Raw genomic sequence first — 20,803 nt, forward strand, 5'->3', positions numbered from 1 at the left:
ATGTTAGCACTTACAAATCTTTCAAAAAAAAAATATTGTGTCAGCCATTACAAATCGGTCGAGTTACACGAGTTTACCGAGTGTTAACTCAGTCAAACTCGTTAAACCTTTCAATTTTACCAGAAACCGATTTTACCTCAGAGTTAACACGATTTTTGTACCTAAAAATGTAAACTCGATAATCTCGGAGATTTAACACTCGATTTGCGGAACATTGATTACGACATACTCTCTATCATAATATTCTCAATACAATTTTTTATTTTTTTATGAGATAGAGAGAGGGAGAGAGGGGGGATGAGAGATGAGAGAGAGAGAGAGAGAGAGAGAGAGAGAGAGAGAGAGAGATATGAGAAGAAAAAGATAGTAACTTTTAAAATAAAAATAATCTCAAGAAATCTCATCTTTTCATGAAAGACTTTTTCTTGTTAAAATTACACTACAAAATCCCACAAAATCCATCAAAATCCAATTTATTAAACAATCCTTCGAAATTTGAATGATTTTGAATATCACAAGACTTTTTTTAAATGATGAAAAGTCTTGATTGAATACCTCAAGACTTTTTTAAAATGACAAAGAGTCTTGATTGAATACCACAAGACTTTTTTTAAATTGCAAAAAGTCTTGATTGAATACCACAAGACTTTTTCATAATTAAAAAGTCTTTTAAAATCTCATAGAATCATAATCCAATACATCCCCTAAGTTTGAAGATTTTGGGTCTGAATAAATAATAATTTTTAAAGATTAACAAACTTCTGCTAAGTCCCCTAAAAAATAAAAATAAAAATTAAACTTCTACTAATAACTATTATTTGTCAAAAGAAGAAGAAAAAATAATAACTATAAGTTCCCTATTCTTAGATATATCTATGAAATTACTTTTGAATTTGATAAAAGGTACTAACAACAAATTTGCATTTCCCAACCGTCAAGTTCATACCTACGTCATAGGCAATATCCCTTCAAAATCTGTTAAAGAAGGCATTATCTTCAATAACTATTTGACTATTCAAGATAATATTTCTTTATATAGAAAAAACAATAATACTATTTTTTTGATGAAGTATTCACGAAACTATTTAATTCCTACAAAAAAAATCTTTTTTTTCTTTTCACAATTATAAATAGAGTAAATTACCCTACCCTTCCCTCAAAGATGCTTGAATTACACTCTCCTCCCCTCTTATGTTAAAATATACATTCCCCTCCCTTAAAAAGTAAAATTAATACTCCCTTCCCTTATAAGATGCTTAAATTACAACCCCCTCCCTTACTAATTAAATATGCATTACACTTTAATCTATTTTAACATAAATAAATATTTTTATGATATATATTACTTTTGAACCACCATTTAAGATCTCTCAAAAAAAAAAAACCACCATTTAAGATAAATAAATTCATTTCTTTATAATTTAAATGTAAATGATAATTAAATTTAAATATTTTGCTATTGATTTTATAATTTAGAGTATAAAATTAACTTTTAAATAACCATGCTTTATTATCTTTAGTAATTTTTCACATATTTTAATTTTATTTTGGGTTCTTTCATATTTTATAATTGAGTTTAAAACTACATGTCAATGAAATTGTGAATAAAAAATAACAAAAAATATGTATTCAAATTTTAATTATATTTAAATAGCCCCGCAATACTATTTTTTTGCCGAATTGTGTTAGATTGTTATTTTTTACTAGATTATTAGAAATAAAAAAATATTGAGGGAGTAAAGAGTAGATTTTAACATGAGAGGGGAGGTGAATATGTAACTCAAGCATCTCTTAGGGGAGGGGAGTGAAAGTTTTTCTAATATGATTTGAATAAGAGGGGAGAGGATTATATATTTTAATATAAAAGAGGATGAGATTGTAATTCAAACATTTTTTAGAGGAGGGGGATGTAATTTACTCTTATAAATATTTAGGTTTAATTACAGCTTTAATCTTCCTATTTTAATATGTTTACGGAATTGGTCCCCCTCTTTCAAAATCATACAGTTTTGGTTCCCAGTAGAAAATTTGGCACAAGATTGGATGTGTTGTCACCTTTATAATGATGTGGCACAACTGTGCAGACGTGGCTTGGCTTAATCCAAATCTTCTTCTTCATCCACTTTGTCTCAATTGCTTCAACATGTAAACATCCTCTTTCTAAATCCGTTTAACACTTCCATCATCAATTCGTTTTACATCTTCAGCTTCTTCGGGTCACACCATCACCTTCATCTTTTCTGAAAATTCATGGCTTCCAAAGCTTTTTCAGTCACAAGCAACTTACAAGAGGTTTGCCATGGAAAAATATTAATTCTTTAGGGTTTCAAGAGGTTTGCAGCTTTGGGGTTTCAATACACAAAACCAATCGATATCATATGTCGACTTTGAGGTTTGAGAGAGGAAACGAAAGAGGAAATTGATTTTGCGATTTCAGTACACTAATGAAGAAGAACTAGAACACAACTCGCGATTTCGGGTTTCAACAATAGAGGAATGCGATTTTCGGATTTTGGGGTTGAAGAATAACTGGAAACAGATAGGACCTTGGTTATGAGAAGAGCCATCAACTATGTAAATAATTGGAACGCTTCTCATGTTTTTTAAATTTGTTTTATTTTCTTTTCAAGTTCTTAACTTAATTGTTTATTTACTTTAATTTAGTGATTTTTGTTTATAAATTAAAGAGATAATGACATGTAAACCGTTTTACAAAATGTAGATTAAGTCATGTCAGCGACAACTGTGCCACATCGGTAAAAAGGTTACAACTCGTTTAATTTCGTGCCAAATTTTCTGTTGGAGGACTAAAACGGTATGATTTTAAAATAGGGGGCCAATTCTGTGAACATATGAAAATAGGGGACCAAAATTGTAATTAAGCTAAATATTTATTAGATCGTCCAAAACAAAATCAATATATACACGGACGTTGCTTATGTATTTTTTTTTTTTTTTGATAAAAACAAAACGATATTCATTCATTTAAGTTGATATAGTACATTGCATATAATAATATGTTTATCCCCGTGAGCTTAGCTCAGTTGGTAGGGATATTGCATATTATATGCAGGAGCCGGGGTTCGAACCCCGGACACTCCACTTCTCCACAATTAAATTGTGTGAGCTCTAGCCACTAGGCTACTTGACCAAAAAAAAAAAGTTTAACAACGCTAAAAACGTAAATGGTGAATCTGCAAACAAACTCACAACACCAAGTTAATAGCACTCAACAACAAAATGTCTACAAATAATATGATAAAATCTAAGTGATCGAAATACCCATGTTTCCATATTTTCAACGTTCGACGCATAAATTACTGATTTAATCTGTAATTGTCTAAAGTTGATCTTTCAATACGAATCAAACAAACACTACAACAAGACGCGAAATCAAACAACGCCGTACCTGACGATGAACTACACAACTCGTAAATAACTATTTTCATACAAACTCATTTTGAACCTCTATGCAACTCAACTAGATCCTAAAACGCCATTGTCATGCATTGATTCCATTTCTTCTTTCATAATAGTAATCCATTTTTTCAGAATTGTCACTTTTCATGACTTGTACGTATGAACGAGACCGAATCTTCAATTCATGAACGATCAAGTCACATTCATGCTCAAGTGAATAAATAACATAACTGGTCAGAATAGTTGGTCTTTAGTTACAACAAGGCAATACCTTTTTATTTTAGAGCACTTATATTTGTACATTATTAATTTTTCTAAGGTCATTTTCCTCTTCATATCACATCACCAACTTACCACATCTATCATTTCATTCTTTTTATTTTTTTATCCAGTGGTAAATTGAAGTTTAGGTGTCTAATAATCATTTTCCTTTATTTTATAGCTCACTCATTCATGCTCAAGTGGATAAAAAACCTGACCTTAGTAAAAAAATGTGGGTGCATTAGAAAAAAGGTGGTGTGGACAGAACCCTTCCATTTTATTGGGCCAATAATAAAACAACGGCCTCAGTTATTCATAATCAAAACTATTTTAAAAAATAAAAATATTCAAATAAACAAAAACAATAAATAGTTATTTTTGTTTTGGTGACTTTCGTTAAAAACAATAATGTACGTAGAAACATGCATGGTGCATGAAACAGGTGACTTTCAATGGAAGAAACAGAAGAGAGGGAGGAAAATGTAGAACCAGAACCAAACAACCCGGAAAATGAGAATGAAGAAGAATGCAACGCTGTGGTGGTGGTGGAGGAGATCCAAGGACTCATCGAATCGGTGGTTCAATTCGGTGAATACAGAAGAACACAAAGGAAAGAATCACACAACCTCGCTCGTCGTTTCAAACACATGTTGCCTCTTATGGAAGACCTTCGTGACCTTTGTCATCCTGCTCCTCGAAAAGGCGTTGTTTGGTTGAAGAACCTCAGAGATGCGCTTTTCTTCGCTAGGGAATTGTTGAAATTGTGTAGCCAAGGAAGCAAAATTCACCTCGTAAATAACAAACAAACTTTTTCTCATTTTTATGTTTTTTTTTTCTTTTTCTAATGAAATAATATAAAACATCAAATCTATGATTTCTCTTCTTTAAGGATAAGAAATAATTATCAATTTTTGTATTTGATTATGTTTTGATGAACATGGTATTGATGTTTTCTTTATTTCTTGCGTTTTAGGCATGGGAAGGTGAGATGGTTATGATCAAATTTCAGAAGGTTTATGAAAAATTAAGTCAAGCTTTTGATGGTGTGCCTTGTGATGAATTAGGGATTTCTGATGAAGTAAAAGAACAGGTATTTGTAAATTGTAATACATTGTGTGTTTTATATTCATTTAGTTTAATAATCACCATGATTTCGCATAGATTGTTCAATATATAATTATGTCTATGGAACCCTTATTTTTGACTGGCAAGGTGTGTCATCTCATGGCTAAAAAATAAGCTGATTTTGATCGCCGCATTCACATGGTCAATCGGTGATCGTTTGATCGAGATGTAGAAAACAAACCAATTTTGATCAAACAACCACCGATGTGCAAATTGTGCGAATGAGTGGAATTTGTGACTATATCAAATGCAAATCCGCTCTTAATAGTTACACTCTCGATCACTATTATAAACAAAAAACCACTTTGTACATTAATTGAATAACTGGGTCATTATTATAGACCAGATACATCAATTATTGAATAAACCTAAAATGATTTGTTGTTTATTATAGTGACCAGAGGGAGTATGTTTTTTAAGAACTTCAATTTCAAATCACTTTGTTTTTAACTTGTTAGCATTTCCTAGTTAAAATTATGGTATTCCCTTATTGGGATGTGTGTACCATAGTCTAGTATTTGATTACCTTTCTGTGATCTTTAATTTGTTATGAATTCTAGTGTAATTCATTATAAAATCAAGAAGATTTCAGTTCACTATGTTGCTAGTAGTCTTCAATCATATATAATATGCATAATAATGTTATATACTTTGGCTTAATTCAGCTTGAGCTAATGCACGTGCAACTCAGGAGGGCAAGGAGAAGAACTGATACACAAGACATAGAGCTAGCAATGGATATGATGGTGGTGTTCTCTGATGAAGATGATCGTAATGCCGATAGTGCCATTATCGAAAGGCTTGCAAAGAAGTTGGAGCTTCGTAGTGTTGAGGATCTTGAGGTAGAAACAGTGGCTGTTGGAAACCTTGTTAGAGAAAGAAAAGGGAAGCAAAGTGAGAGTACAAAAAAAATAATTGACCTTCTTAACAGATTCAAAAGGACTGCAGGCATGGAAGAAACCGATGTTGTCTTTGACGATGATCATGCCATGCCTAATAAGATGCTTGGAAGAAGCACTTCTTTGGTCATCCCTCATGAGTTTCTGTGTCCTATAACACTTGAAATTATGTCTGATCCTGTTATTATTGCAAGTGGCCAGGTAATCACAAATTAAGTTCTGTAAGAGAATTTTAACTTTTTCAAATGTTTGAGAGGAAAAGCACATTTAAGCCTAAGTTGGAAGCATACTAGTCATGTTTATGAAAATAGATTCGGTGCGGTCAATAATTTCTACTATAATCAATAGATCTCGACTGTTGCATAAATATTGGACGGTTCATATTATGAACTCGTATTATAAATTTGATTTGGTGAAGTTCAAATATGAATCGTCCAATCTTTATCAAACCGTCGGACTGTGAGGATTTTGAAATACAATCCTCTAAGACTGCAGTTGTATAGACTATTAGATTTAGAGAATTTCTCACTATAAATCTAACGGTCGCTACATATGCAACATCATGGTACAGCTGTAGAGGACTGAAGTTCGTGGATTTTTTACTTTAGATAATCTGGAATGAAGAAAACTTAGGTTTAATCTCTATAATAATGCTAACAAAGGTTTTATTTCTCTTTTTCTTGTCATTGTGTGCGTTTGTTTCCATCAAAGACATATGAAAGGGAAAGCATAGAGAAGTGGTTCAAATCCAATCACAAAACCTGCCCAAAGACAAGGCAGCCTTTGGAACATCTTCAGTTAGCACCAAACTGTGCCTTAAGAAATTTAATTGCTGAATGGTGTGAGAACAACAATTTCAAACTTCCAAAAATCTGCTCTTCGTGTCAAGAAACCACTCCAACCGAAAACCAAGAAGAAATTCCATGTTTGGTTGAAAGCCTATCGTCAATCAACTTAGAACATCAAAGAAAGGCAGTCGAGAGAATCCGCCTGTTATCAAAAGAGAATTCAGAGAACAGAATTTTAGTCGCCGAAAACGGAGGAATACCACCATTAGTACAAATCCTATCATATCCAGATTCAAAAATAAAAGAACATGCTGTTACAGCACTTTTGAACTTATCAATTGATGAAGCTAACAAAAAACTTATATCAAAAGAAGGTGCTATTCCAGCTATAATAGAAGTATTGGAAAATGGAAGTATTGTGGCTAAAGAAAACTCTGCAGCAGCTTTATTTAGCTTATCAATGATTGATGAAAATAAAGAGGTTGTAGGAATGTCAAATGGGATTCCAGCTTTGGTAAATTTATTACAAAATGGAACAGTTAGAGGGAAAAAAGATGCTGCTACAGCACTTTTTAGCTTATCATTAACCCATGCAAATAAAGAGAGAGCTATAAAAGCTGGAATTGTGACAGCTTTACTTCAATTGTTAAAGGACAAAAACTTGGGAATGATTGATGAAGCACTTTCTATTTTGTTGCTACTTGTGTTGACTCCTGAAGGGAGACATGAGGTTGGACAATTATCATTTATTGAAACTCTTGTTGAGTTTACTAGAGAAGGGACTCCAAAGAACAAAGAATGTGCAGCTTCTGTTCTTCTTGAATTGTGTTCAAGTAATTCATCTTTTACTTTGGCAGCACTTCAGTTTGGAGTTTATGAACATTTGATTGAGATTAAAGAAAGTGGTACAAATAGAGCACAAAGGAAAGCAAATGCAATTTTAGATCTCATAAAAAGGAGTGAGCAAATTTAATTAATCATGTTCACTTCCTCTATAGGTAAAGTTTTATTTCTTTTCAGAAAATTAATTAAACTAATACTTTCACATGTTGTGATGTACAAAGTATAGTTTTTTTGTTGTTTTTCAAATACCAAGTATAGTTAAAAGTGTAATTGAATTTTTTATTTCATCTCTATGATTAGTTACATGTGGCAAAATTGGTTATTTGGCCTGCATTGCATCGACTCATATTGGAAAAATTAAGTCTCACACAGTTAAAGATAAGACTTGATTAAAGTTTATAAAGAGTGACACCCTCATAATACAAATCGGATTTATAAAGATGAGTTAAGTTCAATATAGTATCACAACCACCAAAGTGAAACCAACAGATCGAAATTTCTAGACAAACGTGCAAGCCATCAAATTAACTTTAGAAACTAAAATCAAAATTACGAAACAACTACTTGATATTAACTAGCAATATTTCCAAACAATACCATGTATTTAGTGCAACTGACTACAAATACAGATTATTATACACAGAAATTTTAATTCATAGTATCGCAACAATAACAATCACACACTTGATTTATGGCTACAGACTACTCAACCTTTCTTGTGAACACAATTATTTTCTTATCACAGTAGCAACGCAACGAATCCTAGCATGGAAACTTTGATTTGATTTCATTCAACTTAACTATAACATCTTTTATTAGCATTCGATGAGCAGGAAACTCTTGAGAACATGCAACTCCAATTCTAGCAAACATCACCAAACAATTCCTAATCTTGTTTTCCACAATCCCTGTCCGATCTTCAGCAAATGGTATAAGTAAACGGGAATCCACTATCTCAAGAATTCCTTCTGGAATCTTCATCTTACAGAATTTGTGTAGGCTTAAATTCTCACAAAACATGTTATCTGCTGGTCTCTTTCCAGTGAGCATCTCTAACAGAAGAATGCCAAAGCTGTAGATATCTCCCTGTGGTGATACTGGAACACCTGTTCCATATCTCCCTGTGCGCGGACAATAAATAGTAAGTGATAGCAATCATTTGTAAAATAAAACATGGGATAGAAAGAACTTACCAGGAGGAACATATCCTATAGTTCCCTTAATTGTGGAAGAAGTAATTTGATCATTACTTGAATGGTTTGAGGATCCATTAATGAGCCTAGCTAATCCAAAGTCTCCCAAGTGGGCTACAATGTCATCATCAAGAAGAACATTGCTTGGCTTAACATCACAGTGAACTACAGCTTGTTCTATATCATTGTGAAGATAATCCAATGCATGAGCTACATCAAGAGCAATGTCTATCCTTTGTGTGAGGTTGAGATTATGGCTTCCAGATCCTTCATTATCGTGCAACATCTTTTCTAGACTCATATTAGGCATGAACTCAAAAACAATAGCCTTGAAATCTTCACCTTTATAATCAACACTTGAACAACAAGTTAGGATCTTGACAAGATTCCGGTGTTTCATCTTTCCTAGAGATTTACATTCTGCAATGAAACTCTTTGCTGCTCCACGTGTTTCAAGATTCAACACCTTTATGGCAATAGGTCTTCGAAAGTTGGGAAGAGATCCTATGTAGACAGATCCAAAGCTTCCTGCTCCTAACAAATTAGATGAAGAATATCCATTGGTTGCTTCATGTAGGTCTCCATAAGTAACCCTCAAATTCTCATTTTGCAAAGATGGTGAAGAGGGTAACCTTTTGGGCTTTCTTGTGAGAAAATGGGCAATTATAAAAGCTATGAAAGATATCAAACTCCACCAGTTACAATGATGAGGATAATTTTCTTTTTGAGAGATAATTTGTGTTTCTTGGAGAGCATTGAGCATGCAGGAAGCTTCAATTGAGGTATCCCTCCACAAAGGTTCTTATTTCCGGTTAGTGAAATTGCTGTGACATTGCTAAAGATACCTCCCACGGGAACCTCACCATGTAGATTGTTAAAAGACAAGTTCAAAGTCTTCAAAAATCTTAGTTTTTCTAGTTCAAAAGGGATTGTACTTGAGAAACTATTGTTAGAAATGTCTAAGATTTCCAAGGATCTTAAAGAGCCCAAGAACGAAGGTATACTTCCATGCAAGAAGTTTCTCCCCAACCTAAGTTCTGTCAATGATAAGCAAGAAGCTAGATTCTTGGGAATTTCACCAGAAAACTTATTCGAGTCTAGAGACAATCGTGAAAGTTGCATTAATTTACCGAACTCAGAAGGAATGGGACCGGTGAAGGAGTTGTTGTCCAAGTGAAGAAATATTAAATGTTTTAGATGAATAAATTTTTGATTGGGTATATCACCACTCAATTTGTTATCACTAAAACTTACTTTCTCCAATCGGGTGCAATATATGAGGGATAATGGAATGCTTCCTTCCAATTTATTTTCATTTAGATATAGCTCAGACAATATTGTAAGATTGGCAATACTAGTAGGAATGTTACCATATAACTTGTTTGATTTCAAGTACAAACCTCCTAGATTCTTAAGCTTTCCAATTGAATATGGTATTGTTCCCTCAAGGTAATTGTTGCCGATGTTTAAGTAAGTTAAATTGATTAGTTCTCCAATTCTTTCAGGTATGACTCCATATATTTGATTAAACTGCATTTGAAGACTGTTGAGATGGGTGGAAAAGTTTCCTATAAGATCTAGCAATTTACCAACAAATCTATTTTGTGAAATAAGGAGCGTTGATAATTGAGTACAGTTGGTTAAAGAGGAAAGGAAGTCCAAATCAAAAGCTCCTCCAATCCCAAAGTTATTCATAGCAATATTAAACCGCTTGAGTTTGGTTAATCTACCCAAAGTAAGAGGTATTTGGCCATTAAAAGAATTATTTGCTATTTCAAACTCTTTCAATGTAGTGAGGTTGGATATTGAAGATGGAAAACTTCCACTTAGTTGGTTATTACCTACCAAGAATATTTCAATATTGGGAAAAGCAAGATTCATATTCGATGGAAGACTACCGAATAATTTGTTTATCCCAAGTCCGAAATATTTAAGATTTGATAGGTTGTAAATAGAATGTGGGATTTCTCCTGACAAATTGTTTAAACATAGAGACAGAAATACTAAATTTGACAACTTACCTAAAGAATAAGGTATGTTTCCTTCCAAGTGATTACGTGCAAGTGTTATAACTTCGAGTGACGATACATTTTCAAGGGAAGATGGAATAGTACCAACTAGGTTATTGCCATTAAGAATCAAGTAACTAAGTTGCATCATTGATCCGAACCATGTGGGAACTTTTCCTGTGAGTTGGTTTTTCTCCAAAACAATTTTCTTCATATTTGTGCAGTTTGTGAGCTCTGTAGGAATCTCTCCTTGAAGTTTGTTATCGGTTAAGTTGAGAACTTCCAGTTGCTTCAAACGGCCAACTTGACTTGGAATTTCACCATGCAAGTCGACGTGTACAAGTATGAGCACTCTGAGAAAGGTTAGATTTCCCAATGATGGCCCAATAGTACCACCCAATGTTTGGTTTTCCAAACGCAACTCTCATGTGTGGATGATCACATGTAATCCCTTGCCATTCACAGAAATGTAAAGACTCATTCCATGATGGCAGAGAATCCGACACCCCATTCGTAAGCTTTTCCTTCAAAGCAAGCAAAGCGAGCTTATCAGTGTCTGAACTCGAAGAAATAGCAAATGTTGCTAATGGCCAGTCATACACCAACATTTGACTTGCAAAGCAGAGAAGAAACATTGTAAAAATTCTCATTTTGCTAGTGGAGAATATGTATTATGGGTAACAAAATAATAATATCTTCTAATGCATATGCAGCTTTGAGATTTGATCATATATATAAAGAGAAGCATGTGCAATAGCCAAGTGCTTTATGGTCACATTCGTTTATTTTGATAAAGGACGTGATTTGTTAAATCGTACAAATGGGATATATTTTATTCCAAACGTAGTTAACCAACCAAAAATTACATTCCACACGGTTTCTTTTCCTTACTTTTGAATGATACATTCCACACGGTTGATTAAAAACTACCTCATTTAGTTTAATTTTTAATAAATATAAACTCTTTTATTTTTTTTATATAATAAATATTAATTATTTCTATCCACGTGAGCTTAACTCAGTTGGTAGGGATATTGCATATTATATGCAGAGCCGGGATTCGAACCCCGACACTCCACTTCTCTATAATTTAATTGTGTGAGTTCTAGCCATTATGCTACTTGATCAAAAAAAATATTAACTATTTCTCTTATTTAACAATAGTATCTCTAAATATACCTCATTTAGTTTAATTTTTTTATTTCTAAATTTTTAACGAACAAATTTATTAGTCATAGATAAATATAACGGTTGGTTGTTAGCTTGGGAGGAGGGGAAGGTGCGGGAGTGTTGTGATATTTAACTAATATTGTAATGCAGTCTAATCATTCTGACAGGTGGATTTGGCATTTACATTCATCCAAGAAATATAACGTCACAAGTGCTTATAATTACTTGTTGACTTCAACAAATAACAACTTGGCAGCTGATCAGATAACTGAAATTTGGAATAAGGAAGTGCCTTTAAAAGTCAGTCTCCTTACTTGGCGTCTGCTTCTTAATAGATTACCAACTATAGACAATTTAGTTAAAAGACAAATTATACAACCAAATGCTCAAGTTTGTGTGGGCGGATGTGGCATGTTAGAAGACGCAGAGCACTTATTCTTCTCTTGTGATTTTTTTGGTAAACTGTGGTATGGTATTTCTCACTGGCTTAGGTTCCATATAGTGTTTCCTGAACATGGGTCAGATCATTTGTATCAATTTGGCACCTTAGGCGGGTTTTCCAAAAGCAACCGCTCAGCTTTTAATCTCATATGGCTTTCTTGTGTGTGGGTGATTTGGATAGAAAGAAACACTCGGATCTTTCATCAAAAAGAGGCCTCGTTCATTCAATTACTTGATAAAATTAAACTTCAATAATACTGATGGCTGAAAGCGAACCGTCCTACCTTTGCTTTTTCCTACCATTTGTGGTGGTTGAACCCTTTACCTTGTCTGGGTATTTATCTGTAATGGGGTGATTTTGTCATTTGATCTTTTATTTTTATTTTTATTTTTTGTTACCCTTTGTTCTGTGGTTGTAATTTGATACTCTTTCAGCTGGGGTTTTTGCACTTCTTGTGCTAAAATTTCCAGGCTTCAGTATTATACTCCATTTTAGCTTCTTCAAAAAAAAAAGTCATAGATTGTATTGTATGCAATTTACTTTAAAAAAAAATTACATTATACTTAATTTTTTCTATTGACAACTCATTCCTGTCACTGTTAATAACTTTAATTTTGTTGGTGTTAACTCTCCAATTTTAGGAGAAGTGGTTGTGATAATCTGAAGTTCGGTGAAGAAGTAAGTAAAGTAGGATCACAAATTGTCCGACTCAAAAATCGTATGTAGGTTGTTTTTAAGAATTCCTCTTTTGATGAAGCTCGTTAACCACTTAAACTTAATTACTTGGTTTATTTAAAATAATAATTAGTTTTTCTTGTTTGTATAAAATAATTAGTCTTTAAATCCTCTCAAAATTTAATTACAAATAACTTTTACTTTTGACTGACCAAATAACTTTATCTATAATAAGCTAATTTTCAAACATGAGATTAAATCGATTAGTCCAGTCAATCCAAAACTTCTAGTCTTTGATTTACTACTTTCACAGTAGTTTCTATGCATTAGACATTACGATTCACTAGTTAAGGATATATTTTTCTGTTCAAACGTGTGAAAAGAGTTACTGACCAAAAGTATTCCATTCATGAGAGGATTCAACTCCAAACTCTATAATCACACAATAGAGATGTCTAGTTTTGAATTTTGATACATGCATCAATGCGTTTTTCTTTTGAAAACCTATAACTTTTATTCATATACAAAATAGAGATGACCATATTGCTATGCAATATCAGCAATGAAATTGGTTATTTTCTCTTCGATAAATACATATTTGATATTGTATATTATAAATGATTTTTTAATGAAGTATCTAGACATTGTCATATATATGCAACGTATCGCCAAATTTAAACCTTTTTTTTTTTAAAAGGATCGCCAATTTTAAATCTAATTAGCATGAAAAATTGAGAACGTTCTTTCTGATATCCCTGCAATTTATTATGCATTATTGCTAAGCCTTTAATTTATTTTAAGTGTACCCATTGATTCTCAAGGAAATGAGCCCTACTTACTTATGAGTAGGGGTGTTCGCGGTGCGGTTTGGTTCGGTTTTGAGGTGAAAAGGTATCCGAACCGCAAGGTAAAAAAACATGCGGTTTGATTTGGTTCGGCTGAATTTTAAAATAAAATTTGAATCAAACCAATGTGGTTTGGGTTGGATCGGTTGGTGCGATTTTTTCGAGACAATACAATTTTTTGTTTCCAACATTAAAACCGAGTTAAAAAGGTAAAACATGACATTTTTCAGCAATGTTTTCGACAATGTTTTTAATTCATTCCACATTACAATTTCATTCCCACGAAACAACATAAACAAAATAAAAAACGTGGACAAAAAGTTTTTTTTTTTTTTGTAGATAGACGAAATGACAAAGCCATTTTAAACTCACACACACAAGTGGAGGTACCGGGATTCGAACCCTGATCATGGCATCCGACCTAATAATTTCGGCATTTTTCCAGTTGAGCTAGGACTTCTAGATATTATTATTCTCTAAAAGTTTAAGTAGCACATAAATATATTCTCGAAATAAAAAGTAATGAAGAAACTTAACACGAGAAAAAAAAAATGTAATTTATAAAAGTTTCCATTGAGTTTCTATCAGTGTTTGTGTAGGTGACATAGCTTTAATTAGTGTTTTTCTTATGTTGCGGTTTGGTTTGGTTTGGTTCGGTTGGTAAAATGAAAATCGCAAACCAAACCAAACCATGCGGTTAAGGAAAAAAGTGATCCGAATACATCCAAACCAAATACGGTTTTTTGAAGTTTCGGTTTGGGTTGGTTTAGTTTGCGGCTTTTCTATTGGATTGGTTCAGTTTTGAACACCCCTACTTATGAGTTCGGCCGGAAATAAGTAAAGTCTTTTTTCTTTAAATTCGGTATTTGACCTAAAGACTAATTAGTTTGAAGGGTCTAATCTCATTGACTATTTGCAAGACCCATTTAATATATAACTAAGAATTATTTTAACTAGTAATCGAATTCATGTTCTTCTAAATGATTCGTCCCAAAAGAGTTTTTTTTAGATAGTCCTAAACAAGTCTATCAACCGCTTAATCTCAATCACTTGATTTACTAAACGTTGATTCATTGATCTTCATCCTATTATTTTTTATGAAAATCTTCACTTTATTGTTGTTGGACTGGTTTTCGATAGCTTAATTGATGCAGTAAGAGCGTCCACAATGGTGAGGTCTTCACCATTTAAGACATGATACCTATTAGGTAGCCCCAATGTGGAATTTTTTTTAGGGTCTTTTAGGACTTAGGGTCTTACTTAAGACTTCAATGCTTAAGTGACGTGTCCATATGAAACCCATTTAAGATATCAAATTTGAGGATCTCCAATGTAGATGCTCTAAGCTCAATTGGAATTTCAACAAAAGTTAGCAAGTCTCAAATGGACCCATTTACTTTAGGGTCTAGTCAATCCAAAATATCGTTTATAAGACTATTTTTGGTTTAATAAAGAGATGGAAAGGGAAGAAAATTAAAGAGTAAAAAGTGAGATACTAATTTATTAGTTACTTGACGGAACTAAGTATAAGTAATTAGGGGCTGCCGCCAATAAAAAGAGTCCCCTTTTTGAAAAACTAATACATGGTTCCGTGTGATGCACGGGAAATTAATTAATTAATTATTATCTTAATTAATGATTAATATTTATAAAATTGCATTCTCATATACTATCTCCGTCCCTAATTATAAGAACCTTTTGAAGAAAAAAAATTGTCCCTTTTTATAAGATCCCTCTGTTATTTTCAACTACAATAATTATTTCTTTACATGTCCCTATTTATTATACATATTTTTCTTCAATCAACAATAAATAGCATATGGATGGAAAACATAAATCAACTCTCTTTTAAGGATAAAATTGCAAAAACAATTGTGATTACAAACAACTTTAATACAAACATTCACTTTCTTAATTCCCGTAATTTTAGCAAAATGGTCTTATATATAGGAACGGAGGTAGTATAAAAATGAAAGATTATCTATCATATCATACCTTTGAATCAATTTTGACATGCAATACATCATTAACTAAAAAAATAAAATAAAATTCATATATGCAATGGCAAGTTAAGGAGCATTGTGGATATGCTCAAGAACAAATTTTACAATAATTTGTTAAGCTTTTGGAGAACTATGAAAGTGACCATTGAGCATGATTTATTGCTTCGAAAAGATAAAGAATCAATTTAACACATATATTTTGACAAAGTTTTTATTGAAGTTATGTTGGAGTCCTACATTGCGAAAGTTCTCATGATGTTGGGTGTAGGTTGGATACGTTCATCTTTTGAACTAACTTTTGGAATCAAATCAATCCAAACCCATTTAATATGGTATCATCAAAGTCAGGTTTAAGGTCTAATTGTGCAGAGTTCAAATATAATTGCTGAGTGCAACTCAGGTTATCGTCCTTCAATCATCACCTGCATTTGACAATTAGAATTAAACACATGTATGCTAACAAGAGCAATAATGAAGTATCAATATCAATGCTTATAACTAATAGAAATTTAATTTTCTTAAATATCATTTACTATATCAAAAACCAGATTTCTTTAATCTCATTTGGCTTTGCCTTCCTTGAATTGAATTTAACATGAACCTTCAACTTAGAAAGAAAATATTAAATTACCTATCAACTGCCAGTACAGAATTCCAACATTTTGGTCTTCCTATCTCATTGAACATTTCATTTAAATCCTGTGAACCAAACATTACAATTTGTTACTAAACCGTAACTTCTACAAAAATGCAAAAATTAGAAAAAGTTAAGGCACAGCCAAACACACTCAAAACAAACAGTGCATGTACTTTGTTTCAATTCCAAAAAACAGGGTATGAATTCCAATAATACACGCAACCAAATTGATCCATCATCAGGTAAGTTCTCAAGTAATTCAACCAAAGAATAAGCGAGTTAAGATCCTCTCCATTCATGTCTTTCTCCATTTCTTTCATTTGGAGATATAAAGACACATAAAATTTTGAAAAAAGTAAAGAATAATTAATGATAGTGGGACCTACATAGTGGTTGGACCCACTATCTATGTTTTGTGTCTATCTCTTCAAATTGCAAACTCCATTTATTTTACCAAATGGAGAGGATATTAACCCAGAATGAGTAAGTAGTCCATATACTAATTACTTGAGCTTCAAACTAAAAAGAGTGTGACTACCATGTTCACACATCGTGTTATTAACATTCATGAACAAAATCATATCCCATATCTGTAAGAGTAAAATTATTCTATAACCAGATACGGCAAAATAGAAAATGAATTATTTAAAGCACTTTTTTTTGACAAAAAACATATAATGCAGTTAAATTCACTTTTTTTGTTCCTTTATTTATACACAGAATTGAGGAAACTATTTTTTCTTTTAAGATAGAATTGAGGAAACTGTTGTTATGTACTAGTGGACTACCTAGACTAGTAAAAAATATTAAATCAATGATAATGAGTGTGGAAATTAAACATATGATTATGAGTGTGGAAATCAAGTTAAGAGTATCAATCTAGACATGCAAATGACAATGAAAGTTAAACACAGATATACCGATGAGAATATCAATTACTATATAAAGAGAATATCAATTATATACCCCTTGTACTTAGTAATCAATTGCTATCTTTGCTTATAATGTGAAACACCTGTGGTGCCAGACAGAGAATTACATGAAAATTTAAAATGAAAAATCCACAAGCAACCAGCTACTCGTTAATATATATTGGATTTTTTTCTACTTATATCCGGGTTTTGGCAATCAGAGTAACACTCATTCACCAAGTCAAATAGAACATAGATACAACTCGAGTTGAATCAAGCAACATCTACACACACACACATGTAAAAGAAAACCATAAAATTATTATTTTCTCATTGCCTCATGATGATGTTCGCGAAGACGATATACATAATAACATGTTTCAGCACACCATAAAAAAGAAAAGAAAAAAAATATATATTAGACTATGTCATGCCTTGTCACAAAATGGAATTTTGAGATGAACTTTTGAAATCAAAGCACACACAATTGATATGATAAGATGAAGAAGTACAAAAACAAAATACAAATGCAAATAAGTACTACTCTCATATGAGATCTTTCTTCCCATATTAAAGAAAGAAATAATGACAATTACTAAGTTCAATAAATAAAAGACAGAGAATTAAGAGAGAGAAAAATACAAAATAAAGAGAAAGAATGATCAAATGTACATAGGTAAATCAGTCCAAGCACCAGAAACATGACCATTGTCACAAACATAAGTACAAACAACAGGTTCACGATCATCATGCCAGTGTAGTTTTATATTGCATATATAGTAAGATATACAAATTAATTAGTAAAGAGCCAGCCAGGTAAAAATGGTTTCAAATTGATATTTATAAGATATATTAGAATGTGTTAGCATGAGCCACCAACATCTTGATGAGTAGCACCAAGTTCTGTTATGCTACAACCTTTTAAAATCATAACAGTAAGCCATTCATTAAACCCATATTTCCATTTCAAAATTTTGTTAAATCAAACATAGATGAAAACATCCCTAAAACATGCAAAGAATCAAAGGCGATCTAACGTACCAAAGGCGATGAATCTCAAGTGCTTAAATGGCGCATAGAACGACCACTGCGGCTTCGATTCAGCATGTCAGTAGCACGAACTCAAAAAGAGATAACATATCCAAGAGAACGGAGGAAGCACTGTGAGGAGAGAGACAAGCACCGTGATACACCTCGAAGAACCGCAAGAACTGTAATACTTTGGGTGCTATCACCTGTCTCTACAAAGACGCACACACGCCACGGCACCAATAGGTATTTTCCACAAATTTATGAGTTATGCTCCAACCAGCTCAAGCCAGTTGTTTTCTTCACTCCCTGTTTTCTCATTGTATCCCTAACTTTGTCTCCCTCCTTCCATCTACCAGCAGAAGCATATATGTTAGAGAGCAACGCATAATTTCCAGAATTATGTGGCTCAACCTTGAACAGTTTAGCTGCAGCAAGCTCCCCGAGTTCCACTTGTTTATGAATGCTAGTAGCATTTAAAAGAGATCCATAAATTCCTGCATGGGGTTCCATCGGCATGCTTTGAATTAATTTCATAGCTTCTTCCAATCTACCAGCTCGACCCAACATATCAATCATACAAGCATAGTGATCTACATCGGGAAATTTGATTGATTCAAAAAGTCTTTGACCTTCATCCAATAATCCGGCATGACTGCATGCAGTTAGTATAGCAATATAAGTTATGCGGTCTGGTTCAATACCGTCTTCTTTCATTTTTGACAGCAGCTCGATGCTTTCCATTCCATGCCCATGCTCTGCAAACCCGGAAATCAATGTGTTGTAGGAAACTAAATCTCTTGTTGCCATTTCTTGAAATATTAATACAGCATCTTGCATGCTCCCACATCGTGAGTACATGTTAATCAAAGAGTTGTATACTGAAATGCTAATCTGGATGTGATTTACTTTGAGGATGCTCACAGCCCAATTACCCAAACCTAGTTCTCCAAGGTGTCCACAAGCCGAAAAAACACTCACCATAGTCACCTCATCTGGTTTTCTCGAATCTTCACTAGAGATCATTTCCTCGAATAGCTTGATCGCCTTGAATGACTCACCATTTTGAGTATAACCTGCAATCATTGAATTCCATGAGACAGTATCTCGCTGTGGCATCTTATCAAAGAGGTGTTTTGCCGAAGGTAAATCCCCTACTCTTGCATATGCAGAAATCATGGCATTCCATGGAACAGAACTCCTATACTTATACACACCCAATTGCTCAAAAATCTTGTGTGCTGCCTCAAGGTTCCCACATTTCGCATGCATATCAAGCAGAGCTGTCTTGACAAAATAATTTGGGCGGAAACCCACTTTGTCGTCTAGCTTTCTGACAATCGACTCTGAAAGACAAGGGTCACCAAGAGATGAACAAGAAGATATGACAGTTGCCCATGTTGTTTCGTCTGGTTGGACATTTCCAGGGCTAAGCATGTCATTGAACAATCTTATAGTTTCTTCTGGTGCTCCCCCTTGAGCATACCCTGATAGCATTGCATTCCAAGATACCACACTTCTTTCTGGCATTTTGTCAAAATACATCCTTGCAGTCTTCAAATTCCCCTTCTTTGCATGTCCAGTAATCATGGTGGTCCAAGTAATAACATTCCTACTTATTTCCTGGTCACCCATCACATGGAAAAGCGTACTTGCTTCCTCTTCATTCCCGCATTTCCAGTATCCAGATATCATCACATTCCAATCTGCAACAGTTCTATCAGGCATTTCATCAAATAGTTTCCTAGCAAACTCAATAGGTCCGTACTTGGCATATATGCCCAAGATTCCATTCCGAACATAATGATCACGATCATATCCTGATTTCAATACATGAGCAAGAAACAACATGCTTTCACTTCCAGCAGATTTCATCATAACTGAATAGAAAGATGCATTGGGCTTTATGTCACAGTGTTGCAGCATATGCTTAAAGAGAGAAACAAATACTTGTGAGTGAACACCAATTTGGGAATAGTATTTGAGCATAAAGGTGAAGACACGTACATCAGGATGTGTTGCAGCATGAAAAATGTGGCAGGTGTAGCTTGAGGGTGCAAGGAAGCGAGTACATTGGGTAAGGAGGAGCACCACCCAGTGGTTTTGGTGGTGCAGGGAGTGGTGTACCAACTATGCATGGAGTTGCCTCAGACCATGGAGATTGGTTATTTTGCTTACAATGTTTGACATGCCTCTGCAAAGTAGCAATGCAACTATGCACAATTGTAACAAACTTAACATACAAACATGTTCCTCAACCAAAAAGGTGGTTTAGCTCATAAAATAAAGTTGATCAATTCTCTCTATTTACTCTAATTTTCAATTAAATATTATTATTGCACATCTTATCCTATCAACAAACTTAAATCACCAAATCTAAATTCAACATGCATATTTAGAATACTCTTGTTTTAATTTCTTACGAACCAAATCATCAATTTCATTGTCAACAATATTTTTTGGTGGCAATATTTTTTCATTGCCACCAAATCTATTTACTCTATTTTTTTTTCTTTTAATCCTTCAAAAAAAAAATATTTTTTCTTTTAAAGA

The 20,803-nt window shown here is 33.2% G+C and overlaps 3 protein-coding genes across 4 annotated transcripts; 1 reads left to right on the forward strand and 2 right to left on the reverse strand.

Moving 5' to 3' along the window:
• Nucleotides 1-4,133: 4,133 nt before the first annotated feature.
• LOC11442966 (U-box domain-containing protein 15) lies at nucleotides 4,134-7,466 on the forward strand. Its single transcript, XM_003623971.1, has 4 exons — nucleotides 4,134-4,472; nucleotides 4,655-4,771; nucleotides 5,472-5,906; nucleotides 6,417-7,466. Exons 1-4 carry the CDS (start codon nucleotides 4,134-4,136, stop codon nucleotides 7,464-7,466), a joined length of 1,941 nt encoding a protein of 646 aa, XP_003624019.1.
• A 632-nt stretch (nucleotides 7,467-8,098) lies between these two features.
• Nucleotides 8,099-11,173, reverse strand: LOC11438431 (probable LRR receptor-like serine/threonine-protein kinase At3g47570). Its single transcript, XM_024771001.1, has 5 exons — nucleotides 10,932-11,173; nucleotides 10,551-10,846; nucleotides 9,375-10,499; nucleotides 8,530-9,201; nucleotides 8,099-8,457 (listed from the first exon to the last, which is right to left on the reverse strand). The coding sequence occupies exons 1-5, from the start codon at nucleotides 11,171-11,173 to the stop codon at nucleotides 8,099-8,101; spliced, it is 2,694 nt and encodes an 897-aa protein (XP_024626769.1).
• A 4,560-nt stretch (nucleotides 11,174-15,733) lies between these two features.
• On the reverse strand, nucleotides 15,734-20,478 carry LOC11408239 (pentatricopeptide repeat-containing protein At1g14470). Of its 2 annotated transcripts, XM_024770029.2 has the most exons (3): nucleotides 18,263-20,478; nucleotides 16,305-16,372; nucleotides 15,734-16,095 (listed from the first exon to the last, which is right to left on the reverse strand). In XM_024770029.2, exon 1 carries the CDS (start codon nucleotides 20,237-20,239, stop codon nucleotides 18,512-18,514), a length of 1,728 nt encoding a protein of 575 aa, XP_024625797.1. In that variant the 5' UTR covers nucleotides 20,240-20,478; the 3' UTR covers nucleotides 15,734-16,095; nucleotides 16,305-16,372; nucleotides 18,263-18,511. The 2 variants fall into 2 exon arrangements, with proteins under 2 accessions (XP_024625797.1, XP_024625798.1); XM_024770030.2 differs by lacking the exons at nucleotides 15,734-16,095; nucleotides 16,305-16,372 and adding an exon at nucleotides 16,712-17,325 and having other exon boundaries at nucleotides 18,415-20,478.
• Between the last annotated feature and the right edge of the window lie 325 nt (nucleotides 20,479-20,803).

The sequence above is a fragment of the Medicago truncatula genome, chromosome 7 (assembly GCF_003473485.1).
Source record: "Medicago truncatula cultivar Jemalong A17 chromosome 7, MtrunA17r5.0-ANR, whole genome shotgun sequence".
Lineage (NCBI taxonomy): Eukaryota > Viridiplantae > Streptophyta > Magnoliopsida > Fabales > Fabaceae > Medicago > Medicago truncatula.